Raw genomic sequence first — 15,293 nt, forward strand, 5'->3', positions numbered from 1 at the left:
ATATGACTGCCACAAATGAAACTCTGAAATGTCTAATCTAATATTTTGTTAATGTAGCTAAAATGACCACGGGATAAATTCTGTGCGTTTCATATGTAATATTCACTCCTTGAATGTATCTGGATTAATTCACTGACATGTCCATAGCAATAGTAATTTTAACTAACGTGAAATAAACAAAAATGATATGATCCGAAAAATAAACTAAACTTAAATTTAAATACAAAGTTCAAATGTCGCGTGTTTCTGTGGGTCAAAGTTGAAAGTTCAAAATAACTATCGTATTCGCTCCGTTCGCGAGAATGGCTAAACATCATCCAGATTTGATCTTTTGTAGAAAACAAGCTGGTGTTGGTAAGGTGTTTATTTGATGTTTGATGCATATCATTGCATTAGTACTTACTTCTAATAAGCAATGATAAGTGCCGAGCTCTTGCCCTTTGTTGAAAGTGTCTGGCTAGATAAGATAGCTTGCTAGAAACAGTTAGCATACTGTTAGCACATTAATTTGCTAATTGTATTGGTCGCATACACATATTTAGAATATTTTATTGCGGGTGTAGCGAAATGCTTGTGTTCATGACCATAACCTGCTTCTTCACCAACCCATTAACGTCATTGCACCCGCCCATGCTATCAGCATGTCATATGCAGTGTTGCCAACTAATTTTCAGGGTAAGTTGCTAGAGGCAGGTTGACTTGTTGCTAAATGATGTTGTGATGTCATTGCGTGGTAACGTAAAACTGCGTCAATATGTTACACAAATTGACTGGCCATCTAAAAAAATAAAAAGTGGCCACATTCTTGACCAACTATATTCATTGGGTTTGGCTCGTCGAACGCCTACTGCTGTTGCAGTCAGCCAACAATGATTTGCAATTTGCTGAAATTGCTGCAGGCCTTCTGCTGCCGTGCACGAGCTGAGCGCCTGCTCCTGACGTCACTCACAACGCACTTTTGCAGCCAGGCACGTGTGTTGTGACTGAGTGTGTGACAGAGAAAGTCGTTTTTGTGTCATTTAGAGGGAACATTTTAGCGTTTAAGTCACTTTTCAAAAGTTGCAAATCCATTTTTTTAAAGTGGCTAAATTTGTTGCTTAGGTACTGTTTGAAAAAAAAGTTGCCAGGGTAGTCTGAAAAGTTGCTCAACAGAATTGCTAAATTGGCATCACTGGTCACATGTGCAACCAGAGGGGGAAAAAACTCTAGACCACCTTTACTCCACACACAAAGATACATAAAGCTCTCCCCCGCCCTCCATTTGGCAAATCTGACCATATTTCTATCCTTACAATAAAAAAAACTAAAGCAGGATGTTTCAGTGACTCGCTCAAAACGGAAGTGGTCAGATGACGCGGATGCTACGCTACAGGACTGTTTTGCAAACACAGACTGGAATATGTTCCCAGGATTCATCCAATGGCATTGAAGAGTATACCACCTCAGTCACCGGCTTCGTCAATAAGTGCATCGACCAGAAGCCATGGTTTACAGGCAACATCCGCACCGAGCTAAAGGCTAGAGCTGCCGCTTTCAAGGAGCGGGACACTTTTTTCCCCACCTTTTATTTAACCAGGTAGGCCAGTTGAGAACAAGTTCTCATTTACAACTGCGACCTCGCCAAGATAAAGCAAAGCACAGAGTTACACATGAAATAAACAAACATACAATAATACACAATAAAAAAATCTGTATACAGTGTGTGCAAATTAAGGAGGTAAGGCAATAAATAGGCCAATAGTGGCAAAATAATTACAATTTAGCATTTACACTGTAGTGATTTATGTGCAGATGAGGATGTGCAAGTAGAAATACTGGTGTGCAAAAGAGCAGAAAAACAAGGTACGTAGTTGGTTGGATGGGCTATTTACAGATGGGCTGTGTACAGCTGCAGCAATCGGTAAGCTGCTCTGACAGCTGACGCTTAAAGTTAGTGAGAGAGATATGTCTCCAACTTCAGTGATTTTTGCAATTTGTTCCAGTCATTATGGGTAGGGGTCAGTTTTACAAGGGTATGTTTGGCAGCATGAGTGAAGGATGCTTTGTTACGAAATAGGAAGCCAATTCTAGATTTAACTTTGGATTGGAGATGTTTGATATGGGTCTGGAAGGAAAGTTTACAGTCTAACCAGACACCTAAGTATTTGTAGTTGTCCACGTATTCTAAGTCAGAGCCGTCCAGAGTAGTGATGTTGGACAGGCGGGCAGATGCAGGTAGCGATCGGTTGAAGAGCATGCATTTAGTTTTACTTGTATTTAAGAGCAATTGGAGGCCACGGAAGGAGAGTTGTATGGCATTGAAGCTTGCCTGGGGGGTTGTTAACACAGTGTCCAAAGAAGGGCCAGAAGTATACAGAATGGTGTCGTCTGCGTAGAGGTGGATCAGAGACTCACCAGCAGCAAGAGCGACATCATTGATGTATACAGAGAAGAGAGTCGGTCCAAGAATTGAACCCTGTGGCACCCCCATAGACTGGCAGAGGTCAGGACAACAGGCCCTCTGAATAACACACTGAACTCTATCTGAGAAGTAGTTAGTGAACCAGAGGAGGCAGTCATTAGAGAAACCAAGGCTGTTGAGTCTGCTGATTAGAATACAATTATTGACAGAGTCGAAAGCCTTGGCCAGGTCGATGAAGACGGCTGCGCAGGACTGTCTTTTATCGATGGCGGTTATGATATCATTTAGGACCTTGAGTGTGGCTGAGGTGCACCAGTGACCAGCTTGGAAACCAGATTGCATAGCGGAGAAGGTACGTGGGGTTCGAAATGGTCGGTGTTCTGTTTGTTCACCTGGCTTTCAAAGACACTAATCCGGACACTAATAAGAAATCCCACAAGGCCCTCAGACAAACCATAAAACGGGCAACGTGTCAATTCAGGACTAAGATAGCGCCGATGTAGTATGATTCAAACGGTCGTCGGAATGTGGCAGGGCTTGAAAACTATTACGCACTAGAAAGGTAAACACAGCCACGAGCTGCCCAGTGACGCGAGCCTACCAGGCGAGCTAAATGCCTTTTATGCTTGCTTTGAGGCAAGCAAAACTGAAGCATGCATGTAAGCCCCAGCTGTTCTGTATGACTGTGTGATCACGCTCTCCATAGTCGATGTGAGCAAAACCTTTGGACAGGTCAACATTCACAAAGCCACGGGGCCAGACGGATTACCAGGACGTTTACTCAAAGCATGCGCAGACCAACTGGCAAGTGTCTTCACTGACATTTTCAATCTCTCCCTGATTGAGTCTGTAATACCTACATTTTTCAAACAGACCACCATAGTCCCTGTGCCCAAGGAAGCAAAGGTAATTTGCCTAAATGATTACCGCCCCGTAGAACTCACGTCTGTAGCCATAAAGTGCTTTGAACGGCTGGTCATGGCTCACATCAACAACAACATGCCAGAAACCCTAGACCCACTCCAATTTGCATACCACCCCAGCAGATCCACAGATGACTCAGTCTCAATCGCACTCCAGACTACCCTTTTCCACCTGGACAAAAGGAACACCTATGTGAGAATGCTGTTCATTGACTACAGCTCAGCGTTCAACACCATAGTGCCCACATAGTGCCCACATCACTAAGCTAAGGACCCTGGGACTTAGGGCTGTGCGACATGGCCAAAATATTATATCACAGTATTTAAATCACTAAGCTAAGGACCCTGGGACTTAGGGCTGGGCGACATGGCCAAAATATTATATCACAGTATTTAAATTAAATAAAAATACTATTTTTAGTTTCTGAATAATAAACGTTCTACATTTGCTTTATGAGTAGTGTGTGACCCTCGGGTGGCAACACATACATTCTAAGTGATTTCAATGAGTCTTTCTCCATTCAGATTTGTTTTTTACTGTTCAATTCAACTTCAACCAAAACCAATTTCAGCACTTATCATTTCTGCATTTACTGCACTCAATTGCACTGGTAGAAAAAGTACCCAATTGTCATACTCAAGTAAAAGTGAAAGCCACCCAGTAAAATACTACTTGAGTAAAAGTCTAGAAGTATTTGTTTTTAAATATACTTAAGTATCAAAAGTAAGTACATTTTATACATTTAAGTATCAAAAAGTGTGAATTTATATTGAGCAAACCAAATTGCACCATTTTCTTTTTAAATTTACAGATAGCCAGGGGCACACTCCAACACTCAGACATAATTTACAAACAAAGCATTTGTTTAGTGAGTCCTCCAGATCAGAGGCAGTAGGTGACCAGAGATGTTCTCTTGACAAGTGCGTGAATTGGACCATTTTCCTGTCCTGCTAAGCATTCAAAATGTAATGAGTACTTTTAGGTGTCAGGGAAAATGTATGGAGTAAAAAGTACAGTATTTTCTTTAGGAATGTAGTGAAGTAAAAATACAATTTGTCAAAAATAGTAAAGTACAGATACCAAAAAACCTGCCTTAAGTAAAAATAGTTTGAAGTACTACTTAAGTACTTTACACCACTGCTCAATTGAGAATTTCCACACAGCCACGTAGGGCTGCATGATATGGGCAAATAATGTAGAACTTATTTTTAACCAAATGTTGCAATTGCGATTTGACTTGCGAATTAGAGCAAAACTGTTGGAATCATGGAAATAGAATGACTATTCTATAGTTAGAATATAATTGTGGGGACTTTGAATACAGTGTTGTTTGAGATGACAACAAATTAAAATGCCGGCGAGGAGTTATTGTGACAGGGTAGGAACTAAAGTGTTGATAAGTGTTTCCTACTGGACCCTATAAGCTTTGGCTACATTGCATGTTTTCTCTTAGCTACTTCATGTTGCTAACATATTCTTGCTTTGCTTATTCCTCTTTTGATTTAGAAGATACTGTTGCACAAACAGCATGCTGATTTAGGTCTACACCATCACTTGTATTAGCTAGCTACTTTTGCTCCTACTCAGTACATTTATTAGCTAGCTATTAGCATTAGCGGCTAACAATTAGGCTCTCACAAGATTTAGGGCAACTTGCTAAAAAAATACAAACTACCTGTTTGCTGATGTAAGAAACACAAACTAATAGTAACATTCTAGAACGCTAGTGGATTTATATTAAGAAGCAAAGTGAAAACAGCATTGTTGTCGTCAACATTGTTGCATGTGCTGCATTGACCATGCAGACTGAACGCAAGTGTCTCGTAGTTGAGGAATATCGAATGCACTCCTTAAGTGACGGGGCGTGGCTAGGTCTGTGTGGAAAGTGGCATGGAGAGAGATTACTCAAGTAGTGAAGTAAACTATATTGACATTACACATGGCGTATCACATTTAACAAATCAAACATTCAAATACCGGTATAGAAGATAAAGTAAAAACCCTAACCGGTCCCTGCATAAATACCGGTATATCATAAAATACTGTATACCGCCCAGCCCTACTGGGAATAAACACCACCTTCTGCAACTGGATCCTGGACTTCCTGACAGGCTGGCCCCAGGTGGGTAGCAACAACGACACATCTGCCACCCTAATCCTCAATACTGGGGCCCCTCAGGGGTGCGTGCGTAGTCCGCTCCTGTACTCCCTGTTCACCCATGACTGCGTGGCCAAGCATGACTCCAAAACCATCATTAAGTTTTCTTAATCACTGATGAGGCAGCTTATAGGGAGAAGGTCAGACACCTGGTGCCAGGACAACAACCTCTCTTTCAATGTGACCAAGGCAAACAAGCTTATCATGGACTACAGGAAAAGGAGGGCCGAACAGGCCTCCATTAAATCGACGGGACTGAAGTGGAGCGGGTCGAGAGTTTCAAGTTCCTTGGTGTCCACATCACCAACAAACTATCATGGTCCAAACACACCAAGACAGTTGTGAAGAAGGCACGACAACACCTTTTCCCCCTCAGGAGACTGAAAAGATTTGTCATGGGTCCCCAGATCCTTAAAAAGTTATACAGCTGCACCATTGAGGGCATTCTGACCGGTTGCATCCCTGCCTGGTATGGTAACTGCTCGGCATCTGACTATAAGGCGCAACAGAAGGTAGTGCGTATGGCCCAGTACATCACTTGGGGCCAAGCTTCCTGACATCCAGGACCTATATACTAGGCGGTGTCAGAGGAAGGCCCAAAAAAGTGTCAGACTCCAGTCACCCAAGTCATAAACTGTTTTCTCTGCTACCGCACAGCAAGGGGTACCGGAGCGCCAAGTCTAGGATTAAAAAAATAAGACTACTGAACATCTAAACTAATGGAATGGCCACCCGGACAATTTACATCCCTTTTTCAGGACCCTGTCTTTCAAAGATAATTCGTATAAATCCAAATATCTTCACAGATCTTAATTGTAAAGGGTTTTAACACTGTTCCCATGCTGGTTCAATGAACCATAAACAATTCATGGACATGCACCTGTGGAATGGTCGTTAAGACACTAACAGCTTACAGACAGTAGGCGATTAAAGTCACAGTTATGAAAACTTAGGACACTAAAGAGGTCTTTCTGCTGACTCTGAAAAACACCAAAAGAAAGATGCCCAGGGTCCCTGCTCATCTGCATGAACGTGCCTTAGGCATGCTGCAAGGAGGCATGAGGACTGCAGATGTGGCTAGGGCAATAAATTGCAATGTCCGTACTGTGAAACGCCTAAGACAGCGCTACAGGGAGACAGGACGGACAGCTGATCGTCCTCGCCGTGGAAGACCACATATAACAACACCTGCACAGGATCGGTACATCCAAACATCACACCTGCGGAACAGGTACAGGATGGAAACAACTGCCCGAGTTACACCAGGAATGCACAATCCCTCCATCAGTGCTCAGACTGTCCGCAATAGGCTGAGAGAGGCTGGACTGAGGGCTTGTAAGCCTGTTGTAAGGCAGGTCCTCACCAGACATCACCGGCAACAACGTCGCCTATGGGTACAAACCCACCGCCGCTGTACCAGACAGGACTGGCAAAAAGTGCTCTTCACTGACGAGTCGCAGTTTTGTCTCACCAGGGGTGATGGTCGGGTTCGCGGTTATCGTCGAAGGAATGAGTGTTACACTGAGGCCTGTACTCTGGAGCGGGATGGATTTGGAGGTGGAGGGTCCGTCATGGTCTGGGGCGGTGTGTCACAGCATCATTGGACTGAGCTTGTTGTCATTGCAGGCAATCTCAATGCTGTGTGTTACAGGGAAGACGACATCCTCCCTCATGTAGTACCCTTCCTTACATGACCCTCTAGCATGACAATACCACCAGCCATACTGCTCGTTCTGTGCGTGACTTCCTGCAAGACAGGAATGTCCATGTTGTGCCATGGCCAGCGAAGAGCCCGGATCTGAAGCCCATTGAGCATGTCTGGGGCCTGTTGGATCGGAGGGTGAGGGCTAGGGCCATTCCCCCACAGAAATGTCCAGGAACTTGCAGGTGCCTTGGTGGAAGAGTGGGGTAACATCTCACAGCAAGAACTGGCAGATCTGGTGCAGTCCATGAGGAGGAGATGCACTGCAATACTTAATGCAGCTGGTTGCCACACAAAATACTGACTGTTACTTTTGATTTTGACTCCCCCCTTTGTTCAGTGACACATTATTCAATTTCTGTTAGTCACATGTCTGTGGAACTTGTTCAGTTTATGTCTCAGTTGTTGAATCTTGTTATGTTCATACACATATTTACACATGGTAAGTTTGCTGAAATTAAACGCAGTTGACAGAGAGGTAGTTTCTTTTTTTTGTTGAGTTTTTGTACACTGCTCAAAAAAATAAAGGGAACACTTAAACAACACAATGTAACCCCAAGTCAATCACACTTCTGTGAAATCAAACTGTCCACTTAGGAAGCAACACTCATTGACAATAAATTTCACATGCTGTTGTGCAAATGGAATAGAAAACAGGTGGAAATTATAGGCAATTAGCAAGACACCCCCAATAAAGGAGTGGTTCTGCAGGTGGTGACCACTTCTCAGTTCCTATGCTTCCTGGCTGATGTTTTGGTCACTTTTGAATGCTGGCGGTGCTTTCACTCTAGTGGTAGCATGAGACGGAGTCTACAACCCACGCAAGTGGCTCAGGTAGTGCAGCTCATCCAAGATGGAACATCAATGCGAGCTGTGGCAAGAAGGTTTGCTGTGTCTGTCAGCGTAGTGTCCAGAGCATGGAGGCGCTACCAGGAGACAGGCCAGTACATCAGGAGACGTGGAGGAGGCTGTAGGAGGGCAACAACCCAGCAGCAGGACCGCTACCTCCGCCTTTGTGCAAGTAGGAGCACTGCCAGAGCCCTGCAAAATGACCTCCAGCAGGCCACAAATGTGCATGTGTCGGCTCAAACGGTCAGAAACAGACTCCATGAGAGTGGTATGAGTGCCCGACGTCCACGGGTGGGGGTTGTGCTTACAGCCCAACACCGTGCAGGACGTTTGGCATTTGCCAGAGAACACCAAGATTGGAAAATTCGCCACTGGAGCCCTGTGCTCTTCACAGATGAAAGCAGGTTCACACTGAGCACATGTGACAGAGTCTGGAGACGCTGTGGAGAACATTCTGCTGCCTGCAACATCCTCCAGCATGACCGGTTTGGCGGTGGGTCAGTCATGGTGTGGCATTTCTTTGGGGGGCCGCACAGCCCTCCATGTGCTCGCCAGAGGTAGTCTGACTGGCATTAGGTACCGAGATGAGATCCTCAGACCCCTTGTGAGACCATATGCTGGTGCGGTTGGCCCTGGGTTGCTCCTAATGCAAGAGAATGCTAGACCTCATGTGGCTGGAGTGTGTCAACAGTTCCGGCAAGAGGAAGGCATTGATGCTATGGACTGGCCCACCCGTTCCCCAGACCTGAATCCAATTGAGCACATCTGAGACATCATGTCTCGCTCCATCCACCAACGCCACGTTGCACCACACTGTCCAGGAGTTGGCGGATGCTTGAGTTCAGGTCTGGGAGGAGATCCCTCAGGAGACCATCCGCCACCTCATCAGGAGCATGCCCAGGCGTTGTAGGGAGGTCATACAGGCACGTGGAGGCCACACACACTACTGAGCCTCATTTTGACTTGTTTTAAGGACATTACATCAAAGTTGGATCAGCCTGTAGTGTGGTTTTCCACTTTAATGTTGAGTGTGACTCCAAATCCAGACCTCCATGAGTTGATAAATGTGATTTCCATTGATCATGTTTGTGTGATTTTGTTGTCAGCACATTCAACTATGTAAAGAAAAAAGTATTTAATAAGAATATTTCATTCATTCAGATCTAGGATGTGTTATTTTAGTCTTCCCTTTTTTTTTTGAGCAGTGTATTTATTATGGATCCCCATTAGCAGCAGCTACGCTTCCTGGGGTCCAGCAGAAATTAAGGCAGTTTATACAATTGTAAAACATTACAATACATTCACAGATTTCACAACACACTGTGTGCCCTCAGGCCCCTACTCCACCACTACTACATATCTACAGTACTAAATCCATGTGTACGTGTGTGTATAGTGCGTATGTTATCGTGTCTGTGCCTATGTTTGTGTTGCTTCACAGTCCCCGCATTTCCATGAGGTGTTTTGTTATCTGTTTTTTAAATCTAATTTTACTGCTTGCGTCAGTTACTTGATGTGGAATAGAGTTCCACGTAGTCATGGCTCTATGTAGTACTGTGCACCTCCCATAGTCTGTTCTGGACTTGGGGACTGTGAAGAGACCTCTGGTGACATGTCTTGTGGGGTATGCATGGGTGACCGAGCTGTGTGCCAGTAGTTTAGACAGACCGCCCGGTGCATTCAACATGTCAATACCTCTCGTAAATAAAAGTAGTCATGAAGTCAATCTCTACTCCACTTTGAGCCAGGAGAGATTGACATGCATATTTTTAATATTAGCTCTCTGTGAACACCCAAAGGCCAGCTGTGCTGCCCTGTTCTGAGCCAATTGCAATTTTCCTAAGTCTTTTTTTCTGGCATCTGACCACATGACTGAACAGTAGTCGAGGTGTGACAAAACTAGGGCCTGTAGGACCTGCCTTGTTGATAGTGTTAAGAAGGCAGAGCATCGCTTTATTATAGACAGACTTTTCCCCATCTTAGCTACGACTGCATAAATATGTTTTGACCATGACAGTTTACAGTCTGGTGTTACTCCAAGCAGTTTAGTCATCTCAACTTGCTCAATTTCCACATTATTTATTACGATTTAGTTGAGGTCTAGGGTTGAGTGACTGATTTGTCCCAAATACAATCCTTTTAGTTTTAGAAATATTTGGGGCTTATTCCTTGCCACCCACTCAAACTAACTGCAGATCTTTGTTGAGTGTGCAGTCATTTCAGTCGTTGTTGTAGCCAATGAGTATAGTGTTGAGTCATCCCCATACATGAAACTCTGGCTTTACTCAGTCAGTGGCATGTCGTTAGTAAAAACTGAAAAAAGCAAGGGGCCGAAACAGCTACCCTAGGGAATTTATCTATGCATTTACCTATGCATACCTCAACAAACCTGTACGCCCGCACATTGACTCAGTACCAGTACCCCCTGTATATGACCTCGTTGCTGTTATGTAAATGTATTGTTACTTTTTTATTGATTGGATATTTTTAAACTTTTGTTTATTTAGTAAATTTTATTAACTCTATTTCTTGAAGTGCATTGTTAATGGCTTGTAGTAAGAGGTTCACGGTAAGGTAACACCTGTTGTGTTCGGCGCATGTGACAAAACATTTGATTTGAACGTTATAGCTATGTGATGGTGGTTAAGTAGATTAGCTAGTAAGATTATAGCTCTTGATCATGACTCTCAGTTCCATTAAACACGAGTCATTGGACAAAGGCATCTTCTGTAGTGGGGAGTTTTTTTGTTAAGATCCCTGACGCTCGGTCTGAACATTTTAAGTTAACACGCATCGCTTGTGGTATGGTTTTGGAAGCATAAGGAACTTATAAGCGAGAAATGCTGAATTAGAAAAAAAGTCTACACACCTTGATAGGGTTAGTGTTCTCACACTACCATATCTCCATGATACACGCTTGTCTATGTTAGGCGAGGCCACCACCTGTGCTAATTAGCTATCTAGCATGCTCCTCCGAACACGTGTGTAAGCGTGAATCGGGAAGTGTAGTTTTGTTGGATGGATCTGTGAAACACGTAGCAGTTTTATTTTAAAAAAATGGTGCGTTTCTTTCTCACTGATGAAAGGTAAGCGCTATATGTTTCGAAAGCCGTATAGCAAGCGGTGATTATTGATGTTTCTAAATGTTAAAAACAGCGTCGGGATTGTAGTTTACATGAGGCAGTTGTGGGCGACGCTAATGGCTAATAACTAGGGAGAAGGCGGTAAGCCCCTTGAGTTTTTGAGAGCTTGTAAGATGTCTTATTGAGTGCATAACCCTTAGCTTTATGGAGCAATGCTTTGTTGGCTAGCTACATTATTCATGTTCACTCACTGTTTGTTCTATTGTTTACTTTTCAGCTATTGGAAGATTGTGCGAGAAATGTAAGTTTCAAAAACATGTTTTACATAATGTTGTCCCTTTCTCCCATACAGGGTGTATTTGCTGCCCTTTAATTTACCCCCATAACTCCTAGAGTAGAGACAGTAATCATCAACACATGGTTTACTATTATATTTAATTACCCCAGTTCAAAATGCCACGGCATTAAAGTCTCATCCCCCTCTTCCCTCCTCTCCTAGGTGATGGAAAGTGTGTGATCTGTGACTCGTATGTGAGGCCTTGCACACTGGTGCGCATCTGTGACGAGTGCAACTACGGGTCGTACCAGGGGCGCTGTGTCATATGTGGAGGTCCCGGGGTGTCTGACGCTTACTACTGCAAAGAGTGCACCATCCAGGAGAAAGACGTTAGTCTCTCTCTCTTTTATATATATATATAAATAAAAGGTGTAGAATAACCCTCACACCATTCAATGCTCCCGTATGCAATGTTTCCAATAAACTATACAGAATAATTCAATATTGTGCTTCTTCGACATATTCCGTTCTTGATCAATGTCGTGTGAAAAATGGAAATGTGTCTGAGATGCTGAGTAATGATATGTGGTTGTACAAGTAATAGTCATTTTAAACCATCTCAATGTAATGTGAGAATACACCAACAAGGTTTTTTTTCTACTCCTCTCTACTGGATGAGACAGCGAGATGGATGCCCCAAGATTGTGAACTTGGGCAGTTCAAAGACTGACCTTTTCTATGAACGGAAGAAGTATGGCTTCAAGAAGAGGTGAAGACAGGCCTGTCCAACGAGTGCTTTGCTTCTGTTTTTTTGTATGAACGTTTTTACCTTTGTGTGTGAACATGTTTTGATAATACAATAAAGCTTTATTTTACATTATTGCAATGCACATGATTGCATTTTCCCTGTAGTTTTGGGTTAATTATCTAGTGTTCATCATTTTATAGGATGAACTGAGTTTTACACATGAATGAAATCTAATTTCATATAATGAAACTAGAACTGGGAAGAATTACCATCAGGAAAGATTGGCAATAGTTTCCCACAAATCTCTATTCCCCAAACAATGAACTGGGGTGCTTCTCGTTGTTTAAGGGAGATTTTCAGGGATGGTTACATCACTTGCAAATCTAATAAACCTCTGCATGTTAATTTGTTAAAAGCATGTGCTTCCACAATGCTGTATTCTACTGTTTATCGGTTTAATGGTGGAGTTAGATGAGCCGTTTAGTGTTTACATGCCAAAGTGATTGCTTTTTGTAAAAATGCTTTATCTGCCTTCACAATGGAAACTACTTTGTAAATTCGAACATATTTTATGGAAAATAGACGTATTGTAAAAACTATTGGTCGCTAAATCCGGAGAAATGACGGACCATGTAAAAAAAACTGTTGGTCGCTAAATACGGTTAGAAGGACCACGTAAAAACGATTGGCTGGTATGCCTTCACCTGTTTGAGCATACGGCTGTAAATGCCCTCACCCGCTATATACTTAACGTATGGGTTGGTTCTGTCCTCAATAGTGCTGTCCAGTTAGAACATGATGTTAAGGCCCATCACTGTACTCATGATAGTCACCACCACACACAGACCCAGCTGTTTCCTTTGAAGATGTTTATATGGTTTTGGGAATCCGAATGACTTGGAATCTTATTGTTATGGCTATTTTGATGCACACACAACATTCAGACATTCGTGTTACTGTCGACAATAAACAGTCCTAAGGAACATGTGTCTTCTCCCTTCGGATAACACTGACCTGAGTGGGCGGGTGCAGTGTCCAGTTGTGCATTTCCAATCGCTCTGATTGGTTGGGAATGGCAGGTCTATGATGGTTGAGGGATAACTAAGGTAGGCTGAGTAGCCAAACTAACGGGACTTTAGCGAAACTGAAGGGACTGTGAGGGGAAGTTAGGCAGTAGTGGGAAAATGTACCCAGTTGTTATACTTGAGTAAAAGTAAAGATACCTTTAAAAATCACTCAAGTGAAAGTCACCCAGTAAATACTAGAGTAAAAGTCTAAAAGTATTTGGTTTTAAATATACTTAAGTATCAAAAGTAAATGTAATTGCTAAAATATACTTAAGTATCAAAAGTATAAATCATTTCAAATTCCTTATTTAGCAAAACAGCACCATTTTCTGTTTTTTTTTTGTTTTGTTACGGAGCACGATCCAACACAACACATTTACAAACGAATAATTTGTATTTAGTGAGTCCGTCAGATCAGAGGCAGTAGGGGTGTTCTCTTGAGAAGTGCATGAATTTCACAGTGTTCCTGTCCTGCTAAGCATTCAAAATATAACGAGTACTTTTGGGTGTTAGGGAAAATGAATGGGGTAAAAAGTACATTATTTTCATTAGGAATGTAGTGTAGTAAAAGTAGACAAAGAATATAGGTAGTAAAGTAAAGAACAGATACCCCCAAAAACGACTTAAGTAGTACTTTACACCACTGAAGTTAGGATGTCTTCAAATGTAGTTGTATGGTTTGTAAATGGCTTTAAGCTATATCACCGCCATCTAGTGGCCACAAATGAATGACACAAGATGTGATTCAGGACTCCAGCACTGCGGGTCACGGTAAATCACCATTTTAACCTTTATGCTTTTTTTCAACACAAAATAAGAACATTGACTTCTTCAAAACGGAGATGGCCTCAATGGCAAGTATGGGTAACTGCATTCGTGGAGTATTGCTGCGTTCAAAACAACTCAAGAAAAAAAACGAGCTCTGACTGGAGGAAAAAATAAGAGGTTTTGAACGGTCATTCAACTCGGAATTCCAAGTCAGGTACTTGGGCCTATTTCTAGAGCTCTAACATTCTGACCTAAAATGACTGACGTCATGATTTGAATTTTTTTCTACAAGTTCACAGTTAACTTAAAAGCATCATGTGGCCTCCTGAGTGGCGCAGCGGTCTAGATAAAAGCACTATGTGTCTAAAAGTGGGCATTGCGAAATAAGTGGGAGGGTCAACATATGGAAACAACAGCAGATTGGTTGCAACGCAAGACAAATAAAATTGTATTCGTTGCGTACACAGTTTAGCGGGTGCAGCGAAATGCTCATGTTCCCAGTTCCTATCAATCAATGCAGTAAATGTCCACAAGCACACAATAAATCCAAAATGTGAAAGAGAGTGACCCGACTTTAAGTATTTTACTGGTTTGTGACTAACTGACACCGCCCCCGGTTAGAGGGGCATAAAGCAGTCCAAGAGTTAATACACCCAGGAACTTTATTCAATCACAGTAGAAGATGAACATGGGATGCAAAGTGGGAGAGATAGTGGAATAGTAGTGGAATGGTAGTGGTTCTGTAACAGGAGAAACAGAGTCATAATCCAGTCCAATGTACACAATACTATAACTGAGAGTACAAGTAGAGCAACAAGCCTATTAACAAGAGAAGGACTGTATGCAAATGTGTATGCTACCTGCAGGGTAGAGTACCCAGTGGTAGCCGGCTGGTGAATGAGGGGCAGAGTACTGGGTGGAGGCCGTCTAGCAGTGGCTGTTGAACAGTTTGATGGCCTAGGGATAGAAGCTGGGTATCAGTCTCTCGTTCCCAGCTTTGATGCACCTGTACTGTCTCCGCCTTCTAGATGGTAGTGGGGTTAACAGGCCGTGGCTCGGGTGGCTGAGGTTCTTGATGATCTTCTTGGCCTTCTTCTGACACCGGGTGCTGTTGATGTCCTGGAGGGCAGGCAGTGTGTCCCCAATGGTGTTTTGGGCTGACCACACCACCCTCTGGAGAGCCCTGAAGTTGTGGATGGTGCAAAGTTTGTGAGGGACTTTGGGGCTGCTTGCTGTTTTCTTGTAGCATTTTAGCTAAACTGTTTAGGATTATTAACGTGGGAGGTCAGGAGAAGAGTTAGGGTTAGGCTTAGCTA

General features: G+C 42.9%; 1 protein-coding gene across 2 annotated transcripts; it reads left to right on the forward strand.

Moving 5' to 3' along the window:
- The first annotated feature begins 247 nt into the window (after positions 1-247).
- phf5a (PHD finger protein 5A) lies at positions 248-12,274 on the forward strand. Of its 2 annotated transcripts, none has more exons than XM_029639979.2 (4): positions 248-354; positions 11,395-11,418; positions 11,617-11,783; positions 12,078-12,274. In XM_029639979.2, exons 1-4 carry the CDS (start codon positions 303-305, stop codon positions 12,165-12,167), a joined length of 333 nt encoding a protein of 110 aa, XP_029495839.1. In that variant the 5' UTR covers positions 248-302; the 3' UTR covers positions 12,168-12,274. The 2 variants fall into 2 exon arrangements, with proteins under 2 accessions (XP_029495839.1, XP_029495840.1); XM_029639980.2 differs by lacking the exon at positions 248-354 and adding an exon at positions 9,741-11,120.
- Positions 12,275-15,293: the final 3,019 nt, after the last annotated feature.

The sequence above is a fragment of the Oncorhynchus nerka genome, linkage group LG28, assembly GCF_034236695.1.
Source record: "Oncorhynchus nerka isolate Pitt River linkage group LG28, Oner_Uvic_2.0, whole genome shotgun sequence".
Taxonomy (NCBI): Eukaryota; Metazoa; Chordata; class Actinopteri; order Salmoniformes; family Salmonidae; genus Oncorhynchus; species Oncorhynchus nerka.